Below are 26,077 nucleotides of genomic sequence, written 5' to 3' on the forward strand. Positions count from 1 at the left end.
AAAAAAAAGGAAAGAAAAGGGCCGAATTTGATCGGCCGGTGTTTTTTTTACGAGCCTATCGCGCAGATTTGCGAGAACGGAACTCTGCCGCTATTGACCCATTTTCACGCCGTTTTTTCTCTCTCTCTTACTCACAGTCGGTTTTATCTCGAGTTTTCCTACGGTCAACCGGGTCGAATGCTTTTCATCGCGCTAATAAAAACAACGACATGTTACCCGATGGCGGTTTGATGTCGGTTTTTCACGGAGTAAATATTCCATGAGAATTACTGCTGCATATTTTAGCTGCCGAACGAAGTAATCAGATTTACCGTTGTTCGATCCCTTTTGAGAATCAAAATTTTGTAACGGTTAGGTTCGCGATTTTATGGCTGTTATTATGTGCGAATGCAACGTTGATTGGAGTGTTTTGGAGCTTTGTTTAAATTTTTTAAATGTACTGATAGAATCATAGATGATGAAACCTTACAACAATTGTTTGTGGTATCTCAAAAAGTGGTGTCTCTTATCTTTACATGTTTTGTTAATTTTGTTACAATGAATGTACCTGCAGCACACACCAGGAATACAGTAAAAAAATATCAAATTAAATTCACAGAAATTTTCAAAGTCATTTTAAATGTAACTCTCACAATAGTCCTCTCACAATACATTGAAAATTATAATTATGCACATAGCAAATGAAGAGACAAAGCTTCCACAGAACTCGAAAAAGTTTCTCTGTTTATCCGCACTTGGACTCATCTCAAAAAATCGTCGATACTTTCTCCGATAGAAGCTTGAATAATTCATGGAGTTCTACGGTAGAGAGCACCAAAAGTAAAAGAATGATAAAGCAGAGCGTTCTGAAGCCTCGAAACAAGCTTTTGACGAATCGTTCTCATTCATACTGAACGTAGAACTTCTTCTGATAATACTCGTTCACGCCAGTCGATTTCCAGGCACCGGTTTTTCTCCGCGACTTCTCAATGAACCTTCTCGACCTTCGAAATGCCATTCAGCTCGTTTCCTTGCGAACTCTTTCAGGGCTTTCCGATAAAAGAACGCGCTTAAAGGCTTAATTGAAACGCTTAGACGATATTCGTGAACGAACGATGCCTCGGGATAAAAAATTCATAAAGAAAGGACTTGATTGTTCAGCAAAATAAATACTTTGCAATCACTTCTTATTTTGATCGATATAGTTCACTTATATCGAAGCAAGGTTACATTCTACTGTTTGAGAAGTGACTTCTTTTTTAAAAAAATAAAAATGTACTTAGTATACATGGTACATGAATTGTTATACAGTTTATTGGTTACTTGATATGAATTTTAAATAAGAAAATATATTATTTGTTGCAATTTAACTATTTATTTGAGACTTGAATGTAAGGACAAATTGATTAAACCATGACAGTAAAAACAATTTATTGAAACCATAATTCCAAAGACAAGTTAATTAAATCATGAACGTAAATACAAATTGATTTAACAATACACATTAACACGAATTGATTAAACAATAAATGTAGGTACAAATTAATTAAACCATAACAGTAAGTACAAGTTAATTAAATCATGAACGTAAACACAAATTGATTTAACAATAAACATTAACACAAATTGGTTAAACAATAAATGTAAATACAAATTAATTAAATCATAACAGTAAGTACAAGTTAATTAAATCATAACAGTAAATATAATTTATTAAAATCATGAATGTAAGGACATATTGATTAAATCGTAAATGTAAATAGAACTTATTAAATTGAACGTGAATGTAAGAATATATCAAATCATAAACTCAGATACAACATATTGAAGTCATGAATGTAAGAACAAATTGATTAAACAATACATGTATTCTAAGTACAAGTTGGTTGAACTATAAACATAAGGATGTACATCAAATATAATTCAAATTAATTTTTAATGATTAACAATTAATATTTTTAATCGTCAGTTAAAAATGTCTTCAGCAATCCATTAAACCAATCAATTTCTAAAATGATTTTTTTTTCACTTATTTAATGAAAAATATTAATAAAACAATTAAATAAAAAATGTGAATCTCTATTGCTACCCAATTTTACATCACTTGAAATATCAAATATAAATTTTATAAAATCTTCCTTCGAAATCAGAGAGTCCTAATATTCTAGATTACGAAAATCGGTAACGCAATTATAAAGAGAACATTGCAGCAGAAGTTCGGTAACAAATTTATCGTCCATATTTGCGCAAACAAGTACACAAGCTGACGTACACAGTTACACGTAGTCCGTAGAATCAATAGTATCCCGGCGATTTAACTTTCCATTAAACATCGACCAAAAACTGGCAAATGGCGAAACGCAAACTTTGCAGACCAAACGTAGCTCGAGGAATCGAATGAAGCGAGTTGGGGCGATTCGTGTGTTTGTCATCGATGGACGACTCTATAAACCGAGGGCTTCCATTATGGTGGATAAAATGCAATTTGTTGCGAACGAGATTGTCCAGCGACAGTATTATTGCGAGCCGCGACCGCATGTATTGCATATGGGATGCGCATGAGTGTATCGTTCTCGTAAAATTGTTATTCGAATTATAATTACGACTGGTTTGGTAACAGGCTAATTATACCATCAATTGATACTGAATTAACGAAGTTAATAATAGAATGATATGCATTTTTAATAGGGCTCGGAGCAATTAATTATTCAAGCTTTCAAATCGTATGTTAATTAACTTTCATACTGGGATACTGGGTTTCGTAAAATCATACTCTGAATTTAATAATTACAAAGCATCTAATTCATAATATATCTTCTGCTTACTGAACTAGATTTCAATATTCAACTCGTTCAATTACAATAATTAACTGTATTTTACTGTATTAACTGTATTTTAATATTCAGTTATTGACTGCAATTCTATACAATATTCTATAGAACATTAATTACGCAATTATACAATTTCTCTTTCACGTTTATCAAGCAATCAGAAGTCAAAATTGTTATTAAAATGGTATAAATAATCCCGTATTAATTACAGTATAATAATCATGAAACTCGCGCAAACAACCTTTCAATTTCAGTTCTATTGAAGCACGAATGTGTACAAATCTGGGAACGTAAATGCAAGCATCAATTAAATCCGAAACGCACCCACGCATAATTAGTACCCGAAAGGTTTGTCGACGAATGCAGAGAACTTTATATTTAATGCAACGATATCCTGCAGCGAAACAAAGTTAAACACACCGAGACATTGTCTCCCGCTAATTTTCACCGTTTAAGGACGATTCCGCTGGCGGTACAATTTCGCGATATATTTTCGTTATCGCTAATTTCGTTTAACGAGAATTATCCTTGGGATCGTTAGTACCTTCTGACGACGAGCTTAACACTCACAGAAATTTCGTGCACGAGTTTACCTTTGGGAGAAAATTATAGAATTATTCTGATGAGTTTGGGGGGTTTTGAATGGAAGATTTGGTTTCGGATTTATTTGGGAATTTAGTTTGGAATTTTGAGGGGTGGAATTTAGAGAGCTGGGAGTGGTTTCGTAAGGGTTTGGAGGGGTTTTGAAATTGTCAGGGGTGGGGAGTTGGAAGGGGGAGAATTTGGGGCGCTGAGAAATTCGGAAATTTGAGAATTTGGAAGCTTGAGAATTCGGGGCGCTGAGAAATTTGGAAGCTTGAGAATTCGGGGCGCTGAGAAATTTGAAAGCTTGAGAATTCGGGGCGCTGAGAAATTTGAAAGCTTGAGAATTCGGGGCGCTGAGAAATTTGGAAGCTTGAGAATTCGGGGCGCTGAGAAATTTAGAAGCTTGAGAATTCGGGGCGCTGAGAATTTGGAAGCTTGAGAATTCGGGGCGCTGAGAATTTGGAAGCTTGAGAATTCGGGGCGCTGAGAATTTGGAAGCTTGAGAATTCGGGGCGCTGAGAATTTGGAAGCTTGAGAATTCGGGGCGCTGAGGAATTCGAAAGCTTGAGAATTCGGGACGCTTAGAAATTCGAAAACTTGAGAATTCGGGGCGCTGAGAAATTCGAAAGCTTGAGAATTCGGGGCGCTGAGAAATTTGGAAGCTTGAGAATTCGGGGCGCTGAGAAATTCGAAAACTTGAGAATTCGGGGAGCTGAGAAATTCGAAAGCTTGAGAATTTCGAAAGCTTGAGAGAATTCCGGGCGCTGAGAAATTCGAAAACTTGAGAATTCAGAACGCTGAGAAATTCGAGTGCTTAAGATTTGAAGCGCTGCGAAATTCGGAAATTTCAGTTTGGAGTGCTGAGATATTCGAAAGCTTGAGACTTGGGGTGCTAAGAAATTTATAATCTTGAGATTTGGGGCCGCTGAGAAATTTAAAAGCTTGAGAATTTGGTGTGCTGAGAAATTCTCAAATTCCCAAACTCCACATTTCTCCTTCTGCAACCAAAGCAAGAATCCCTAAAGTTCACTGTATTGAAGCGTTCCACATAAACATCTAGTTCTAAATCTACAATAACTAAAGCAATAACAGAATTGAAGTTCACCAAAATATGTTACAATATAAACTAGCTCGAAGTAAATAACTAAATGAAGAATAGAATCGATAAAATATGCTTAGGTAAATATCGCGTGTCTACCGAAAGAAGCGAAGAAGTTTTGTTAACTGGCTGACCGGGTCGTTATTCCTTAGGCTTAGGTTGTAGCGAAAAGGAAGATCGATCGATGGCAGGAGGTAACCGCGGCGATGTCGTCGACCCCTAAGCGAGACAACCCCTCCGCTCGAAATACGAGCGTACGTGCTTTAGAATCGTTCTGCGGTATTCTGCGCACCGTTTGCCATCGCTTTTTCTACAGATTTCCGGGGTTCGTTGGCCCTGACACAATGCTTGCTTTCTTCCCTTAAGCCGCTTCCACGGATCAATATCAATTGTGGCAACCTGCCTGCGGATTAATCAACAACTTCGTTGTTTAATGCTACATCTGATGTTTTTAAAGAAACAGGCTTTTGAGTTGTAACTTGATCTTTTAATCACCTCTGCAATGGATATTAATGTATATTTTATTCTATGAGGTTGTTGTATTATTTTGTGTGGCTGAATTTATGTTAGGCTGAAGGTGAATTTATAGTACTTGAGAGTGAATTTATGTTACTGAGATTGAATTTATGTTTTGAGAGTGGATTTATGTTAGTAAGATTGAATTTGTTGGACTGTTAGTAAAATTGAATTTAATGATGAGAAATACTCTCTGCATTATAAAAACAAAGTGACCTAGATAGGTTTAAGGGTGAGACTGTCTCATTTTGTCTGTTGACAGTAGGCCATGGTAATAAACAGGGTGTATAGTTTCTCTTTTAACCTTGTCCTACAATCACGTGTCACACTAACACACATTACAGTCCAAAGCTAGACTCGTATTTTCACTGCTGTTGAATTTCACGTTCAGTCCTGATCATACTCCACATTATCAAGGATAGTTGCATGTATAAGATACCTGACTTTCTTCGTAAAAATAATTACCTGTGAACGAAACAACTGTCCAGAAAATTGTGGGCTAACAAATTAAGTCTAATCATAGAGTATTGAAGTAAAATACTCATAGAATATTAAAAGTGGATACTCATTGAACCCCAACTTACTAGACTATTGAAAAAGCCAAAACCTCCTCCTAAACCATAAATAAACTTCACAATTAAAAATAGTTTAACAACACAAAAGAGTACTGATACGTTTCACCATATCCAATAGAACATTAAATTAAATTTGAGACTAAATTTGGTGAGCGAGGAAGTGGACATGCCTCACCTGAGAGCGGTTCGGTACCCTGAAACGAAACGGGTCCGTCTAATGCGATATTGGGCGTGCAAGAAACTTTGAAAACCGATGGAAACTACGGACGATTAAGCAGCCTGTTCGTGCTATGTGTTCTAGCAATTGGAACATAGCGTGCACGAGATAATTGCTGTTGCTGAAACGCGTGAAACGCGCCAGGTGTTGCGAGTTAAATATTGGTGCTTATATTTCGTTGCCAGGGAATCAGCGAATTTTTTCTTAAATACGTAACTTTGGTGGTGGAACACATAAGGTAGCTTTATGATTTTAGTCAAGTTTGGTAGCTTTGCTATTTTAGTCAAGCTGGGTAGCTTTGCTACTGTAATCAAGTTGGACAGCTTCACTATTGTAGTCAAGTTGGATAGCTTCACTATTGTAGTCAATAATAGCTTCATAATTTCAGTACCTTTGATTCAGCTAAAGTTATCAGGATAACTTGGAAATAATGAGTGATGGTTGAAATAGTTAGCTTCATAGTCAAAGAAATAGAATTTTATTTTACAGTTGAAGTCATTCAGATGAACTAGTTTCTTCTTGAATGGCTTCATTACTTGCAGCAGTCAACTTCAGTGGCTTCATAGTTGAAACAGTCTTCGTATTTGAACTATTCTGCTTATGTCCACATATCAAGTCGTTAGCTTGAATACATTCACATGTCAAGTTATTAGCTTGCACACATTCACATATCAAGTAACTAGTTTGAATACCTTCACATGTCAAGTTATTAGCTTGCACACATTCACATATCAAGTAACTAGCTTGAATACCTTCACATGTCAAGTTATTAGCTTGCACACATTCACATATCAAGTAACTAGCTTGAATACCTTCATAGAGGTGTCTGATGTCAGATGAAGTTCTCTCGGTACAAGTTTTTCTTCAAAGATATTTTTCTATGTTTTGTTCTATGAAACTGTAATTCATAGACTACTATCACATTGGAAGATCATTATTAAATTGTTCAGTAAATATTAACACATGTCTTGAAAACGATTTTCTTTCAATTCAAGAGTGAATAGGAGTCTTTGACAGAATAATTAAAACAGCTAGTTGGATATGTATCATAATATGAATATCTAGTTTGAAGTGTATGAATAACATTTACATCTAGCTTCAAGAGTATTAATAATATTAACATCAAGTTTGAAGTGTATTAATAATATTTACATCTAGCTTCAAGAGTATTAATAATATTAACATCAAGTTTGAAGTGTATTAATAATATTAACATCTACTTTGAACCATATTAATAATATCAACAGGTAGTCTGAAGTATATCATAATACAAACATCCAGTCCAAAGTGTTAGCAGCAAATTTGTATATCATAAACAGTCAGTTGAAAGCGCATCAAACAGCGCAAGAAGCGTAACAAAACATATGAAAGCGCAACTAAATTTCGGAATAACAGTGCATGTCGTTGAAAGTCGGTCCGTTCAGAATGCAGAAACGCAAGATACATTTGTAAGCAACGGTGCATCGATGCCACGATTACAACTGTATTCCATTACCCGAGTAAATAATTCCGCTCGCTGTCATCCCAGCGGTTCGACTTGTCCGCTCGGCGTCTCGAGGCTCCTGTAGCAAGCTTTTAACGCGTAAAACCGATTCAAAGTGTTTAACCAGACGCGACACGACGGTGTCCCAGTCAACATCAGCTTACCTCTCGAGTTTCGTGCATTATGCACTCTGGTAATTTCATTTTGTAGTCGTCAAATACACGTGGACGTTCGATTAATCTATGCACATACGTGTATGTGTATGTATGTGTAGGCGTATGTGTGTTTACACGCGTATGTTTACAAGTGCATGTATGTGACGTGGTCACGTATTTTGCGAGGTTTCCATTGGGTGGAATTAAGCAATATCGGTTAAATCGAAATTCCCTGCGTCACATGCTGAATCAACAAATCCTGGGATTAAGAATAGACCATAGGCTGATTTGTGAGGGTCGTTCACAGAGGGAAACTCAAGCTTTGTTCCTTTTTCCTTAAGCTCGTTATTTCACGCCGTTGATTTGCTGTTCTTAATTCCACACGTGTATTTTATATTACATCACAAGTTTTAGGTGCAGAGGTGTATTCGAGGTTTGCCTCTTACTTTTGTTTCTGGAACTTCAGTTCTCAACGTCACTTTATAGTTTGACTCCCACCTTAATACAATTCAAAGTACATAGCGGTGTTTTCTAACTGCATTTATAATTTTATGACTGATGTATAAATGGTAATAGGTAGTGACATTTATCTGTAAAGAAATAACTTCATCAAACTTTTTAACCATACAGTTGTACATTTGTTATTTGCTAGCAGAAAAAGTACCTCCGAGTACAGAAAGTATCTTCATTTATTGTTCAACATAACAAAGTCTATAACTACATTTAACACTTATAAAGACAGTTTGAAAGAACGTCCCTTGGAGTTACAATTTTGTTTGAAGCATCCAGTGGTTGACAACCCATCGCTACTTTGTAAAATTGAATACTACCATACAATTATTATATGTACTATACTATTCAATGTACTATCTGAATGAATATTCCCAATGTAGAAATTAATTTTCTGTCACAAAATGTATCTTCAATTTCACAATCATTGTTAATAACCTTTACGTACATGTAACATTGAGGTCCACATATGAAATACGTGAGTCAAATTTATACCATAATTCTTAAATACCGATTCATACACTAAAATATTTTTATTTACGTAATGATAGTTAATTTCAAGTGATGCAGCCATAACAAAGATCATGCATCAAGAAGTATATCTATTTTTAAAAATGAATACAGTTTGAAATATCAGAGTAGTGACCACTCAGCGAAAGTAATGGGTTCGAAAGGTTAGTGACGCGTTCGTAGGTATCCATGCGTGTATCCACGTTTCCATTAAGATCGTGACATCATCGTTTCGAGATCTCTCGAGCGTACAGAAGCGGTCGGGTTTTAAAGCGTCGATTAGTCAGAGACCGAGTAAAGCTCGTCCCGACGACCGTAGCACACCGAGAATTCTCGTTTCGTCGCGCATTCCTCACGAACCAACAGAAACTGCGACACGTGTCCGCTTGTTGTGGATTCGTAACACGTTCCTGAACAACGACCCGCTCTGTCTTTTCGGAACACGAGCGAAATTGGACTCATAGGCACGCATCGGTGAACGCGTGTTATTTTTGTCTTTGTGTTCCTCTGACTCGATGGAAATCCTCGAAAATTCTGGGACGAAATTCGACTTCGATATTGAAGCGCATATGTGAGAAATTGCGAAGTTTTTTTTTATCGAAATGAAGTGTGCTTTTTACCCTTTACGTTCGAAAGACGAGTGATTAAATTCTTTTAAATTAAAATTGCATCGCAAATATATGAAACATGTTTGGTCATTACAAAATTGTAACAGTAAATTTCGGCAATTTTCTATAGATCCATCTTTCATTTTTTATGGAAGTTAGTAGTGTAAATGAGTAAGTAAATGGGTAGATATTTAGTGCTCTATAAAATGACATGGTCTTTTGTACCCATAGAACGATTGCTTTGGTAACTAGTAGTACGAGTCAATCTTTTCGTAGACTATAAATGAAATAATGACTATAAATGAAAGATCTATAAATCCATTTTTCATTTTTTATGGAAGTAAATAGTGTAAATGAGTAAGTAAATGGGTAGATATTTAGTGCTCTATAAAATGACATGGTCTTTTGTACCCATAGAACGGTTGCTTTGGTAACTAGTAGTACGAGTCAATATTTTCGAAGACCGCAGATAAAACTGTCTTTTTTCTTATTTTAGAATCCATGGTCTTATCAAAACGATTTGTAAATCCTTTCTTAAAAAACCATTACATACTGAAAATTTTTATTTTTATGTATAATTTGATTTTTAATGTATGATTTGTAGGTTTCAGGCTTCGAGATTCTCGATAATGTGAACCGTTAAAATTGTTTCATGTTTGAGAACTCTTTTAAGAAGTTCTACAACTTTCAACAAATTTGGAAGTTTACATATTTAAGCTCCACAAAAACTTCACCCCTTCGACTACAGAGTGCTTCCCAAGTGTTCTTCGCAAAATAAAAAACTTTCTTCACCGAAAGAAGTCTTGGAAAGGGTCCCTTTCGAAGTGATCGGCAAATTGTCATTCTCGTTCGCTCCTCCCAATCGTTCGGCGGGAAATTCCATCGGCAGAAACTGGAGGATGAAGCCGCAGTGTCTCGAAAACACGAGAATAGGTGGAGTAGCATATATCGATCGTGGCTTCTGTTCGTCGAGCTCCAAACGATAATGCTAAACTGCAGATTCGCGTCGTTGGGTTGGCAACGCTTGCAATAAAGGCCAACGTTATCTGAAAGTAGTATTGTTTACGGTTCGCTCGAGTTTCGAGGGTGCTTCCACGATTTTTCTCTGTTCTCTACCTCATACCGTGGACTCGGGAACAACAGTTAAACCTCGCAACTTCGAGACCGTTTATCGGTGCTCTTTTTTTCTGCCGCCCTTCTTCCCTCGAGGGGAAAGAACGGAAGTTGCCGGGTAATTGCTTCCGGTTAACGGGACGAGCAGTATCGTCTGGCTTGCGGTTAATCTTAACCGTATCGTTCTTCCACGAGTTTCTTTCGAGAAACGATGCTGCGATTAAGGACCGTATATGTTAAGGGCTGTCTGATTTTTGGATTACGTTAAATGTACTTTCAGATTTTTGCTGGTTGCTCATTTTGTATCATTTTGTACTATTTTGGGTTTGGTTTGTATATTGATGTTGAAAACGGTTCTTCTCAGTCGTGACACTTGGATGAATGTTTGGAAGTTTTTTAATTTAGATTTTTGTGTTGTAACAATTTCGGTTTTAAACTTTCACATTTTTAGATTAAAATATTTATATAAATATGTACATAATATTTGTATAATTTCAAATTTTCAAACTCCCAAATCTTTAAATTAAATTAAAAAATTTTGAAAGTTGCAAACTTTCAAATTTTCCAATCATCGAAACTCCTATTATGCGATAACCTAACAATAGCAGAAAAAAGGGAAAAATGTTGGCGAAAAACTCAGGGGAAATTCGCATCGGCTCCGAACAATATCGAATTGTTTCTACGAAATTATCGCATAAATGGTTTGCAAAAAATGCATTTCTAGTTGGAAGCGAATGTTTCGGTATTGCATGCTACTGTGTCCTTTCATGGTAGTAAAAAAAATGGCTAACAATATTTTCGTCGAGAGAGAGATTATAGTCGATTCATGTGCATTGTTGTTGTTTCGATACAAAGAGCTTTTTACGTTCGCTGCGATAAATCTTCAGTTAGATTTCTGTATGGTTTTTCCTGCGGTTCAAAATATGATCGTGTAACCTTTGAATGTCATTATTTTGTATTTTATATGCAGCCTTCTTTATCAAACTCTTCAGCTGAAGAAAGATAGTTCTTCTTCAAAATCGTCGACTCAAAAAACAGCCTTCTTTATCAAACTCTTTAGCTCAAGAAAGATAGTTCTTCTTCAAAATCTTCGACTCAAAAAACAGCCTTCTTTATCAAACTCTTCGGCTCAAGAAAGATAGTTCTTCTTCAAAATCTTCGACTCAAAAAACAGCCTTCTTCATCAAACTCTTCAGCTCAAGAAAGATAGTTCTTCTTCAAAATCTTCGACTCAAAAAACAGCCTTCTTCATCAAACTCTTCAGCTGAAGAAAGATAGTTCTTCTTCAAAATCTTCGACTCAAAAAACAGCCTTCTTTATCAAACTCTTCAGCTCAAGAAAGCTACTTGTTCATCAAAATCTTGAACCAATAAAGAGCCTCCTCTATCAAACTCCTCAACTAAAGACAGATCCTTCATCATCAAAATTCGAAAAAGATCCTTCTTCATCAAAGTCTTCGACTCAAAACGAGATACATGTTCCTCCTAAATAGCCCATACAACATAAACACTTCGTGTACACAGAAAATCACGTAAACCATCGTGAAACCGGTGACGAGATAACAAGATACAAGTATAACGAGCAGGGGTGTAGCACGGTTTGGGCTTCTAGCGTAAATTGAATTGTTCCAGAGAACTTTGGCCAATAGAAGGCCGACTAATTCACGCAACTCGACAAAAGTTCTGTTGCACTGACAGCTTATCAGTGCTCGAACTAGATGACAAATTCAACGGTTCTACGTTAGAATCGTTGTGGATAGAATTTCTCTCTATCAACTTCGCGCATAGATAATACTTTTCGCTACCTTCCTTTCTGGTCTGTGGACGATCTTTGTTTGCGGACGAGTTTTTTGACCTGCTTCAAATTTATGAGAGAATCGCTCAGGGCACATATTTTCGATTTTTTATTTATTTATTTTTTTCTTTAGTAGTCACATTATTTCTGAGTGAGGTACTTATAGTTAGGTTTTATTTAGATTTTATTTGGATTTTAGTCTAACGGAATATATTTGGATTTTAGTCTAGTGGACACTTGCTATATTCTACGTGTGAAAATATTTTTATTTATTTTACATTGCTACTCAAATTTTATAACGTAAAAGAGCTGATTCATCTTCAGTCATAAAATTCTGCCTTCCATTTTCTTATCGCGATTTTTATGTACGTGAAAAGAGAGACATAACAAATTTTCCCTAAATGATTGGTCATGTTGAATATCCCATCTTACATCTTTTCTGTGCAAACATAACAAAAATTGTACAAGTGTTCCAAGTCTCCAGAGACATTGATCAAAGATGTAGAAGTTGAATCATTATATTCATGTTCCAGTATATTCAACAATGATAATTGAAACGACAAAGCGCAGACTAAAGTGTAGCCTTAATCTGCGAGATTAGTGTGAAATTTGAAGCGTTATTAATCGATTGATGACGCTACTCGAGACGACCCGAATGCTTTTGGCACGCATGTGAGAATTGTTTGGCGGCACGTGAAATAAAGGATGCGTGCCGAGTGACACTCCGAAGACTCGTACAGGTTTCTGCACTTGGCATAGAAAACACAAATGGAATTTCACGCAACAATCGCATGAGTCAAACTTGGCTCGCGTGTTGCTTTTGGTTGGGCGACAAAGTTTATGCGTCCGTTTTGCTACAGTTTGTTGAATTATTTTGGTCGCGGCGGACAAATGTGGACGTAACTGCTTAATTCGGAATCGGTCGCTTCGGATTGACTATTTCTTCGAGACATTGAACTCGAGAAGCATCGGTATATAAATATAGACTCTTATAACAGGTATAAAATTGGATAAAGAATTAACAAATATAAAAATAGATGTATAATTAAAAAATGTGAGGATAGAGGAATAACAGAGGAATGATTAATGAATATAAACTTCAGTGGATAATTAACATATTTAAAATTGGGTAAAAATTATCAGATATAAAAATAAGTATGTAATTAAAAAATATAAGGATAGGTATATAATTATTCTTAGGTATATTAACAAGTATAAAAATTGGTTCCTAATTAACAAATATAACATTAAATAAATAATTAACAGTAAATAATTATAAGTAACAAGTAAATAATTATAAGAATGTATAAACAAATAACACGTATAAAAATAAATAAATAATTCACAAAAATAAAAATAAATAAATAATGAATGAGGTTGAAAAAATAATTAACAAGCGTATAACAATAAAAATTAAATAAATGTACTCAAAATATTAAAAAAAAATAATTTCTGCTATACAGAACGATGGTTCGATTGATTCGACAAAAAATGAAGAGCGAGTAAAATATATAGAAATGCATTTAAATTTATCGCGATGTATATTAGAAATTTTAACCGCAATCGCTTATATAAGTTCGAGTGACTTGGCGCAATGCTGCTGGTAGAAAGAGCTATACATAAAAATGAAGCCAAGTACACTCTCTAATTATAATGATAATCAACTTCGTACTAATGAATTTTTGTTCCTCGTGGAATAAATTAACACGTTTTGCCACTTGGTCGAATAATCGTAAACCGCTTCATTTTTGCGAAATAAAAATTTAAGTTTGATCTTCATGAAAGATTAATATAGATTGAAACTTGGTAAAGGGAATTAATATTGGTTTACACTGTGTCAGTTATAGTATTCTTTATGTTACATGTTAACGGAGTTTGATTTTAAAATATGATCATTTTAAAATGTTTATATATTTTATTTTAAATGTTGTTTGAATTAAAACATTTTCAGAAAAGTGGAGCGAGATATGAATTTCAAAATGTTTATATATTTTATTTAAAATAATGTTTAAATTGAAATGTGATTTTCAGAAAAGTGAAGAGAGATATGAATTTTTAAATATTTATGTTTTATTTAAAATATTGTTTGAATAAAAATATGATTTTAAAAAAAGGGGAGAAAGCTAGCTATCGTATTAAAATTGAAAATTTATCTATCAATGAAGTAGTTACAAAAGTGGTCATAAAAGAACAGAGAAAATATCCAAAGTGAAATCGAATTTCATCGAGTTAATCGAGAAGTATCGGACTGCAGAAATATCGAAGAAAATTAATCCGATATCTTGGTGCTCTCCTCTTAAACTTCTCACTAGAAAAAGTAAAAGAAGTTTCTATTAAAATCCGATCGATTTTTCGCCGATTAACCTCTCAATTATTTTCATTCTCTATCGGTAATATAACTACATTAATTACAGATTAAAAAGATAAAAAACACGCTGGATTACTTCGCGTGGGTTAACTACGCGTTAGATTCCTACGCTTAGAATTACCACGCGTTGCATTACTACGCGTTTGACTACTACGCGTTGGATATCCACGCGCTGGATTACTACGCGTTGGATATCTACACGCTGGATTACCACGCGTTGGTTAACTACGCGTTAGATTACCACGCGTTAGATTCCTACGCTTAGAATTACCACGCGTTTGCATTACTACGCGTTGGACTACTCTGCGTTGAATATCCACGCGCTGGATTACTACGCGTTGGATATCCACACGCTGGATTACTACGCGTGGATTAACTACGCGTTAGATTCCTACGCTTAGAATTACCACGCGTTGCATTACTACGCGTTGGACTACTCTGCGTTGAATATCCACGCGCTGAATTACTACGCGCTGGATATCCACACGCTGGATTACTACGCGTTAAATTCCTACGCTTAGAATTATCACGCGTTGCATTACTACGCGTTGGACTACTACGCGTTGAATATCCACGCGCTGAATTACTACACGCTGGATTACTACGCGTTAGATTCCTATGCTTAGAATTACTATGCATTGCATTACTACGCGTTGAATATCCACGAGCAGAATTACTACGCGCTGGATATCCACACGCTGGATTACTACGCGTTACATTACCACGCGTTATCCGAAGCTGTCGCTCTCGCATATGCGTATACGTCATCTTCTCGCTCTGATAGGTTCGTGTTTTTCCTTAATAATTCAAAAACGATGCTTCGAACCCCATTTTTGCAAAGAGAAATCTTATTCAAAATCACGTTAAGTACCCCGCATTTCAGAGACCACTAGTTGTGAGACACCCTATACAAATGACTACTAAAGTAATCATATAAACTAAATAAACTGCAACTATTAGTAACTCCATAAAACTAGTATTACATACAATTACTTAAAATATAAATCAGTATAAATAAAGACTTAACTAAGTGATCTGAAAATTTTTATTGTAACTTAAAAATTTGACAATGAAGTAACTGAACTTTGTCAACAATTGTCTTTGTTACGATTCCACTCGACAAGGAACGACAGGTAATAAGAAACGCTTGTTGGGAGAAGGTCGTCACGCAATCTACTCGACGTTTCTTAATCTATTTTGAGCCACGATGAGTTTCTAGCTCCTAACAGTCTTCCTCGAGCGTGCTGACTATGCGGAACCACGCTCCTCTCGATCGCGAGAATCGTGTTCGAGGAACTCGAATCTCTCCTGTCACGACGATCGATCGATCGAATTTAAAACAGCGTCGTTCTGTGAAATTTAGTTACCGATGGGTCGCGGTTTTATTTTAAGAATGAGTGACTGACGGAAGACTTTGATAAGGTGAGAGGAGAGTTCTGTGACAATTTTTCTGTCTTGGGAAGAACGCGGGAATGTGGTAAATTTTAATGTGAGTTTGGAATCGTTAGTTACTTTGGTAAGTTTTGGAGGACGTATTTTTGGAACGTAAAATTTGTGAATTTTTAATTTTCCGAATTCTCACTTTTTCAATTTGTAATTTTTTTAGTTTCTAATTTCCCGAATCTCTAATTTCCCGTATCTCTAATTCCCCGAATCTCTAATTTCCCGTATTTCTAATTTGCTGAATCTCTAATTTCCCGTATCTCTAATTTCCCGAATCTCTAATTTCCCGAATCTCTAATTTCCCGTATCTCTAAGTTGCCGAATCTCTAATTTCCCGAATTTCTAATTTCCCGAATCCTTAATTCTCCAAATCTCTGAATCCCTAATTTTCCAAATTTGTAAATCTCCGAATCCCTAAATTACCAAATCCCTAAACCTTCAAATTCCAAAATTTCCCTGTTTCTTACCTCCACAATTTCAACTCCACTAAATATCTCTCATAAATAAAATATTACCCCATTTCCACCCTGAAACGTGAAACATACGCTGCCTAAATAAACCTCAGTTCACCACAAACCCCTTCAAAAGTCTGATTCGATTTCGCTTAAAATGGCCGACAAAAAAAGACGGAAATCAGTTGACTTTCACGAGTTAACTCGTAAAGGTTGCATTCCTTTCCTGAAAGCTGTCAGCTCTGACCTTCGTCATTTGAACGTTACTAATAACGTCGACAACGGGTTCCATTGGCCGTTTTCCAAGAAACTCCGAGGAAAATCCGACGGGGGCGAAGACGGAAACGCAATTCGCGTTTCGCTGACGGAAATCTTGTTTCGCAGGGTGATTCGTCACTGCGTTCGTATTTCCATGGAAGACTTCATTCGCGTCTTCGACGCAATACACTTCTGCATTCTTAATACGTTCACTGTCGGCGCAGAAATTCTCGGAATAACTTCATTCTCGTGAACGTAACGCGCTTCGATTTTCACCTACATTCTCAACCCTTTGCAATCGTTGATTTCTCAACACTTTGACGAGTTTCATTCGTGACGCACCCTTCACTCATGACGAGTGAAGTGTGTTTACTACGCGCTGGATATCCACACGCTGGATTACTACGCGTTGGTTAACTACACGCTAGATTACCACGCGTTAGATTCCGACGCTTAGAATTACCACGCGTTGCATTACTACGCGTTGGACTACTACGCGTTGAATATCCACGCGCTGGATTACTACGAGCTGGATATCCACACGCTGGATTACTACGCGTTGGTTAACTACGCGTTAGATTACCATGCGTTAGATTCCTACGCTTAGAATTACCTCGCGTTGCATTATTACGCGTTGGACTACTACGCGTTGAATATCCACGCGCTGGATTACTACGCGTTGGATATCCACACGCTGGATTACTACGCGTTGGTTAACTACGCGTTAGATTCCTACGCTTAGAATTACCACGCGTTGCATTATTACGCGTTGGACTACTACGCGTTGAATGTCCACGCGCTGGATTACTACGCGTCGGATATCCACACGCTGGATTACTACGCGTGGGTTAACTACGCGTTAGATTACCACGCGTTAGATTCCTACGCTTAGAATTACCTCGCGTTGCATTACTACGCGTTGGACTACTACGCATTGAATATCCACGCGCTGGATTACTACGCGTTGGATATCCCCACGCTGGATTACTACGCGTGGGTTAACTACGCGTTAGATTACCACGCGTTAGATTCCTACGCTTAGAATTACCATGCGTTGCATTACTACGCGTTGGACTACTACGCGTTGAATATCCACGCGCTGAATTACTACGAGCTGGATATCCACACGCTGGATTACTACGCGTTGGATATCCGCACACTGGATTACTACGCGTTAGATTCCTACGCTTAGAATTACCACGCGTTGCATTATTATGCGTTGGACTACTACGCGTTGAATATCCACGCGTTGGATTTAGTACGCGTTGGATATTCACACGCTGGATTACTACGCGTTAGATTGCCACGCGTTAGATTCCTACGCCTAGAATTATCACGCGTTGCATTACTACGCGTTGAACTACTACGCATTGAATATCCACGCGGTGAATTACCACGCGTTGGATATCCATGACATCCTCTTCAACTAGAAATTTAGCTCCAACCAATCATAATCAAAGATTGGTAAATACAAAATACTGACATTTTAATTTTCTTTGTTTATTTTAACGTTATAGCTGTGAGTAGTTAGTTTTGATCATACAAAATTGTATGACAAGGGGTTAATACGCTCAGAGAATCAACTCTGAAGAATTTTGTGAACGTCTTCAATTTCTCAGCGCTTAGCTTCACCTACATTCGAAGCAGTGTATCGATTGTCCGTGTGGATATTTCGTAAATGACACAGTTTTTGAATGTAGCACGCTTTAAACGCTGTCTCGTTTAACGCTAAGTTAATGCGTTCACTGTCAGACCACTGGCTCCAAGAATAATCGGTCTCGCTTTGCGGATGACACTTTCGGTTTGTTTCGCCTGAATTCTTAATACGTTCACTGTCGTACTGCAGGGTTGGACGATGACTTCATTTTTCTACTCTTGGATCACTTTTCTGCTTGAACTGGTAATACGGGTCTGTCAAAATGAAAGTTATATGAGGGTCTTTATTGTTGTATTCTGCAATGCATATTTGGACTTCGTTTCACAGGAACTGTATATTGACTGTCAAAGTGACAGGTATACGAATGATTTTATTTTTGTCGTTGTAAATGCAGTGTAGTTGAACTTTTCTATCTGACGTGGTAATGTATTGAATGTCAAAAGGAACGATATGGGAATTATTTTATTTTTGACTTCTGAAGTACAATACACTAGCACCTTGTCAACATATTGACTGTCAAATGAAAATTATATGAATGATTTAATTTTTGTTCTTTTGAATGAAACATGATTAGACTTTGTTTATTAACATAACTACAGGGTGAAGATTGTATAATATACTCCTTAAGTTTTGTTTTTTTGAATGCAACATGTTTCAAGCTTGCTCCATTATGAACGCCACAGTAGAAGTAGTGATGGCTACTATTTGCATATCATAATATGAGCGTATTGAAATTTGTAGAATATTTGTATTAATTTTTTAATCCACTGCTTCAGTTTACTCTCTTAAGTTGCTGATGTAGTTTTATTAATTTTATGCATCTGTATTTGAAGCAATTTAACTTTTGTACTTTTTTTAATCTCCTCGAAAGTGCATGACTTTGATGTTTTAATTTTTTATCAAATTTTCAGTCAGATTAGCAAGTGAATTTCTTCGAAGATTATGAACACTACTTTGTATTTAAATGTCGACTTTGTATTTAACGGTAAAATTGAGGTAAAATTGAGGAAGATACGTAAAGTGAATTTTTCTAACTAAAGTAACGAAGTGTATTCTTATAATTTAAGAGAAGTGTATTTATTTTTAAAGAAGTGTATTTATTTTTTTGACTTGAAGGGTTGTTACCGAGCATGATCCCGTTGCGTTTCATTATCTCGATTAGCTTGTCACTCGTCGCTTGGAAGCTTGAGTAATTCGGCCGAGTTCGATGTAATTCAGGTGTTTCATTTATCACTTGAACGATTCAGCTAAAAGTAGGGAACGTAGGGGAGAAACGTTCTCGGATTAAAAAAAAATTTGATTGATAGCTCTATTTTATACTCGAGGTACTTTTTGGTACTATTGGATATTTTACAATCTTCAATTCAGACTGCAGGCTATTACGTTCTTTTCTCAGAGTATTAATTTATTTTCGTAACATGAGATATAAATTGGAAAAAGAAGCGAAATGTACTGTTGAAAGAAATTGTACAAGATGGGAATTTCAAGTTATAATTTATGGGAAGCCATTTCTTAGAGGATAACTTAAGGAAGCTACTCAATGTCGAACAGTCACTTTGAAGTCCTACTACTCACAAATTCTAAAAGACTAAAATTAAAAAACTATAATTAAAACAAATTAAGAGACTACAACATGTTTGCATATTCCTAAAACAATACCTAATTTCAACATAAATTAAATATTTTCAAATATGTCCAATAACAAACGTCTCCTCGGCTTTCAAAACTGCGGCACTCGTTCGAAAATCTCCACAACTGCATTTAAGAAATGTGTCACAAAAAGGAATCAAGTACTCTGGTCCTCGAATAATACAAGTTCTGTACTGGTCCTTGAATAATACAAATTCTATACTGGTCCTCGAATAATACAATTTCTATGCTGGTCCTCGAGTAATATAAATACTGGTCTTTGAGTAATGCAAGAACTCTGGTCCTCGAGAAGTACAAATATTACCTCCTCAAATAATACAAGACTTCACTAATCCTCGAATAACACAAATAACACTGGTCTCATAATTTATATACAATCTTCTTAAGATATTTTTTCAAGAATATTTAAATACCTTCATGAAATCGATTAACATTTAGGGACCCACTTGTAAATTGATACCTTTTAGAGGTACAATTTATGTTTATAAACGAGACTGATAGAGTATTAGTCTTCTAAAAGGATCAAGCTGATGACCATAATAAGTCAAGATCATAACAAGTCTTAAAAATTTTACAAACTCGACTGATTGCTGTATTAATGTACAGAGTGATTCACAACTCGTGTCACTCCTTACAAACCTGATCAATATTAGGTGCTGTGTTAATGTACAGGGTGATTCACAACTCGTATCACTCCTTACAAACCTGGTTAATATTAGGTTCTATAACTATAAATGTACAGGGTGATTCACAACTTGTATCACTCCGAGAGAGAAGTTGTAGTTTAGATAATTCTAAACTACTTCCTTTGCGAACATCCCCATGTTTGGGGTTTAAGCCTTAATTTTTGAACTACTAACCTATGTCTGACTCTTCATGGACCACCTCTATATTTTAAAAAACATGAAAAACACGTAGTAACATCGCTGCACAAGCTACATCTTCAACCAATAAATAATAAGTGGCCCTCCGATTTAATCAAGAGACCAGTGTATCGAACAAGAATACTATTACAAAGAATTTAAAGAATATAACAGATTATAAAGAATAAGAAAGAGATAATACGAAATCGGTAACCGCTCGCACAAACTCTGATCCTTCTCTCCGCCAGCTCTGACGGTGTGGAATTTTTTTTTTCTGTTGCAGAGCCGAAGAAGGAAAAGACTGAACAGAGTGCAAATGGCGCGGTATCGCCGAGCGGTGATCCGCAAGCGAATCAGGGCACGGCTACGACCGGTAGCGTGTCGATTTCGGCCGCAGCCCCGAATTCGGGGGACCAGCAAAAGCCGAGTAGGCCGAACACCCTGGAAGCCAGGGTGGTAGCCAGGAGACTGATCTTGTTCGACAGTGAGTACTAGTTTCCACTCGTAAAATCGATCTTCTTAGATATTCCACAAACTTCACACCATATTGAAATTCTTCAAATCTTATATTTTCCTATTTTGGACTGTTTCGATCTGACACTGATATGAGAATTTTAGGATTGAAATTTTAGATTAGAGGAATAAGTGTTGGGAGACTCTTTGAGTGATTTGGATGATTTTGAGGTTAGGGTGTTTGAGTGTTTGAAAGGTTTGAGATTAGAATTTTGGAGTTTTGGAAGTTAGGAATTTGGAGATTTGGAGATTTGGGGATTTGGGGATTTGGAGATTTGGGAATTTGGAGTTTTGGGACTTTGAAGTTTGGGGACTTTGGAGAGTTGGGAATTTGGAGTTTGGGGACTTGGGAGTTTTGGGACTTTGGAAAGTTGGGAATTTGGAGTTTTGGGACTTTGGAGATTTCGGAATTTGGAGAGTTGGGAATTTGGAGTTTGGGGACTTGAGAGTTTTGGGACTTTGGAGAGTTGGGAATTTGGAGTTTGGGGACTTGGGAGTTTTGGGACTTTGGAGATTTGGGAATTTGGAGAGTTGGGAATTTGGAGTTTTGGGACTTTGGAGATTTGGGAATTTGGAGTTTGGGGACTTGGGAGTTTTGGGACTTTGGAGAGTTGGGAATTTGGAGTTTGGGGACTTGGGAGTTTTGGAACTTTGGAGATTTGGGAATTTGAAGAGTTGGGAATTTGGAGTTTGGGGACTTGGGAGTTTTGGGACTTTGGAGAGTTGGGAATTTGGAGAGTTGGAAATTTGGAGTTTGGGGACTTGGGAGTTTTGGGACTTTGGAGAGTTGGGAATTTGGAGTTTGGGGACTTGGGAGTTTTGGGACTTTGGAAAGTTGGGACTTTGGAGAGTTGGGACTTTGGAGTTTGGGGACTTGGGAGTTTTGGGACTTTGGAGAGTTGGGAATTTGGAGAGTTGGAAATTTGGAGTTTGGGGACTTGGGAGTTTTGGGACTTTAGAGAGTTGGGAATTTGGAGTTTGGGGACTTGGGAGTTTTGGGACTTTGGAAAGTTGGGACTTTGGAGAGTTGGGACTTTGGAGTTTGGGGACTTGGGAGTTTTGGGAATTTGGAGTTTGGGGACTTGGGAGTTTTGGGACAATTGGAAAGTTGGGACTTTGGAGAGTTGGGACTTTGGAGATTTGGGAATTTGGAGTTTGGGGACTTTGGAAAGTTGGGAATTTGGAGTTTTGGCACTTTGGAGTTTTAGGAATTGGGAAATCTTGGAATTTGGAGATTTGAGAATTTAGAGATTTAGGAATTTGGAAGCCTAGGAATTTGTAATTTTGGGAATTTTTAGATTTGATAATTTGGAGTTTTGGGAATTTGGAGATTTATGAATCTAAAAATCTAGGAATTTAGAAGCTTGCCAATATGAACAAAATCAGTTTCTAAAACTTTGTCTCTCCAAAACTTTCACCTATCACACCTCACACAAAATGTCTCATACAATGAACATTCCCCAAACCGTATCATACATGATACATTACTCGATACGTATTTTAAGACATATCCCAAACTGTACTACCCAAGATATATTACACGAAACGTATTTATACAAGATATATCGCAAGCTGCATTGTACAAGAAAGCTATTACCCAAGAAATACACCACAGAATGTATCATCTGAAATATATAAAAGAAAACAGCGATATAAATCAGCAATTGCCAGCACCCGCAGATAAAGCAGTTACATTTTTATCTAGCCACGTCTTCCATCTTCCAGAATCGATTACAAAATGGCCGCTCGTAATCCCTCGAATTTCATTCGAGTATGTGAGAAAGGAATGATATCTTCGGCTTATGTACGGATTATCGATGATACAGATTACATCCGTTGAAACAATGGCTACTAAAAATACAGAAGATGACGTACCGAAATATCATCGATATCCGTAAAATTACAATTTTTATTTTTATCAGAAAAGCGAATTTAATATCGCCACGGTTATCTTTTTTTGCCACGATGAAGCGTTTAATTCGCAGCGGCCGAAAAATCGTTGTTTCGTTGTTCACGGAAAAAATTTTTATATTGGAAGAGTCTAATGAATTCTCGCGAGAATTTTTTTCATACCCCTCGGTTAATTCACTGTTGAAATTTTTTCCGTTATTGTGATTTTTAATCTTGTACGTGGACAGAATATTAAAACGCTTAATGAAATTTTGATCGGAGATACACACGCTTGAGCTGAATTATTGCACTTGTGTGGTCAATTCTGGTTTCATTTTTGTACTTTAGTAACGTTTCATTGCTTTCGATTTTTGTGGTTTAACTTTATATTGCTTTCGAGTTTGTTTCTCTTTTAAACATTTTTAAAATTCTTTGACATTGCTGTGTGGTTTATACAAATGGATTTTATCATTTTTACTGTGCTCTTTTATTTAAAAAATATAATACAGATTATTGTAATAATACAGTAAGTATAAATAAATTTAGAAAAAATTGACTAATACAATTATCTGTGAAACTTAACTATTTTTATTCACAGACAGCTTCTAATAAATTAGTGATTCGATGAAAAAATCCTTAAAATAATTCTGTAAATATATTTATTTTGAACTTACCTTTTTAACAAGAAATAGTGCATTCACAATAAACGTGAATGTACACTGACATTTGTAAACCGAAATATAAAACGAAAGAACAATAGAAACGTTTAAGTGCAAGTAGTAACAGCGTGTTTATGGTCAGACATGGTTCGCAGTGAACGTGACGAGAATTATATCTGCTTTCTAACTTTTAATAGTTACACGGCTTCAAGAGTTGTTTACAGTAAAAGTTACTCAACCTGAATACACCATGAAGGTAAATTTAGTAACTATTCAGTACAAAATGTTATCCATTACTGCTGTCGCTTTTTAAAATATAAAACATGATGAAACGGCGTTCACTGGGAAATTCAATTTGAAAACATTCTGAGAGCATTATTGTATTAAACATATTGAAAAACTTTTCGTTGGCATTTTATAATTACGTTCGCTTGAAAGGTACAATTACCTGCTGTAATCAGGTTTTAATAATTAAAAGTTTGCATGAGTTATTTTACTCTTTGTTTCTGTATGTGCGTTACGTGACATAATTTGATGCGAAATTAAAAAATATTTTGTAGGATTATTTTGTACGTACGAGCATTTGTAGGCTTAGAATTACCACGCGTTGGATTACTACGCGTTGGATATCCATACGCTGGATTACTACGCGTTGGTTAACTACGCGTTAGATTACCACGCGTTAGAATTACCACGCGTTGCATTACTACGCGTTGGACTACTACGCGTTGAATATCCACGCGCTGGATTACTACGTGTCGGATATCCACACGCTGGATTACTACGCGTGGGTTAACTACGCGTTAGATTACCACGCGTTAGATTCCTACGCTTGGAATTACCACGCGTTGGACTACTACGCGTTGGACTACTACGCGTTGAATATCCACGCGTCGGATATCGACACGCTGGATTACTACGCGTTGGTTAACTGCGCGTTAGATTACCACGCGTTAGATTCCTACGCTTAGAATTACCACGCGTTGGACTACTACGCGTTGAATATCCACGCGTCGAATATCCACACGCTGGATTACTACGCGTGGGTTAACTACGCGTTAGATTACCACGCGTTAGATTCCTACGCTTGGAATTACCACGCGTTGGACTACTACGCGTTGGACTACTACGCGTTGAATATCCACGCGTCGAATATCCACACGCTGGATTACCACGCGTTAGGTTCCTACGCTTAGAATTACCACGCGTTAGATTCCTACGCTTAGAATTACCACGCATTGGACTACTACGCGTTGAATATCCACGCGCTGGATATCCACACGCTGGATTACTACGTGTAGGATTACCACACGTTGCGTTACTACGCGTGGAATTACCACGCGTTGCATTACTACGCGTTGGATTACCACGCGTTGGATAACTACGCGTTATCCGAAGCTGTCGCTTTCGCGTCTGCGCATGCGCAATACAACATACTTTGTGTGTTACTGTGTATTATCGCTCTCTGATTGGTCCGTGTTTTTCCTTAATAATTAAAAAATGAAGCTTTACACCCTATTTTTGCAAAGGGAAATCTTATTCGGAATCCCGTCAGCTACCTCCCATTGTAGAGACCTACACTATTTGTATAGGTAGGTAGACCTTGTATGTTGTATAACTATGCTCTCTGATTCGTCCGTGTTTTTCCTTAATAATTAAAAAATGAAGCTTTACACCCTATTTTTGCAAAGGGAAATCTTATTCGGAATCCCGTCAGCTACCTCCCATTGTAGAGACCTACACTATTTGTATAGGTAGGTAGACCTTGTATGTTGTATAACTATGCTCTCTGATTGGTCCGTGTTTTTCCTTAATAATTCAAAAATGAAGCTTCACACCCTATTTTTGCAAAGGGAAATCTTATTCAGAATCTCGTCAGCTACATTGTAGGGACCTACACTAGTTGTGTAGGTAGGTAGACCTTGTATAACTATATTACATGTGTTACAATATTTCATATGCTACAATATAAAATTTCAAATACAACCACATTACATGCATTACAATATAAATTTCTAAATCTACTCCAATCACTCCTAAAATTACCATAACATCATCCACTGTAAAATTACATTAAATAAAATTTTAAACAATCTCTCAAAAGCACAACTCTCCGCAATAACATTCTCCACCTTCTTACCCACAGAATGCATCAAAATTTTTCAAAAAAAGGCCAATTTTCATCCAGAAAACCGATCTGATGTTACATATTCAATAACCAAGAAGTCAGACAGTTTTTATCAGTCCGTAAAAGAAGAAATTTCGCAGGCGAGTTTCTCCCATAAAAATTCGTATAAACGGAGGAACGTTTTTCTACGGTTCGCTTTAAGATCGTGTTTCCGGATAACG

At 36.6% G+C, this 26,077-nt stretch overlaps 1 protein-coding gene across 11 annotated transcripts in view; it reads left to right on the forward strand.

Moving 5' to 3' along the window:
• LOC100874708 (phosphatase and actin regulator 2) overlaps window positions 1-26,077 on the forward strand; it is a 312,191-nt gene that overhangs the window by 261,483 nt on the left and 24,631 nt on the right. For 10 of the 11 annotated variants that reach the window (XM_076530596.1, XM_076530598.1, XM_076530600.1 and 7 more), the window contains one exon: window positions 20,950-21,150. The exons of the other annotated variant lie outside the window; for it this stretch is intronic. In XM_076530596.1, coding sequence (XP_076386711.1) covers window positions 20,950-21,150 — 201 coding nt within the window. The remainder of the gene's footprint in view (window positions 1-20,949; window positions 21,151-26,077) is intronic. 11 annotated transcript variants of the gene reach the window in all.

Source organism: Megachile rotundata, chromosome 4 (assembly GCF_050947335.1).
Source record: "Megachile rotundata isolate GNS110a chromosome 4, iyMegRotu1, whole genome shotgun sequence".
In the NCBI taxonomy this organism is placed as follows: Eukaryota; Metazoa; Arthropoda; class Insecta; order Hymenoptera; family Megachilidae; genus Megachile; species Megachile rotundata.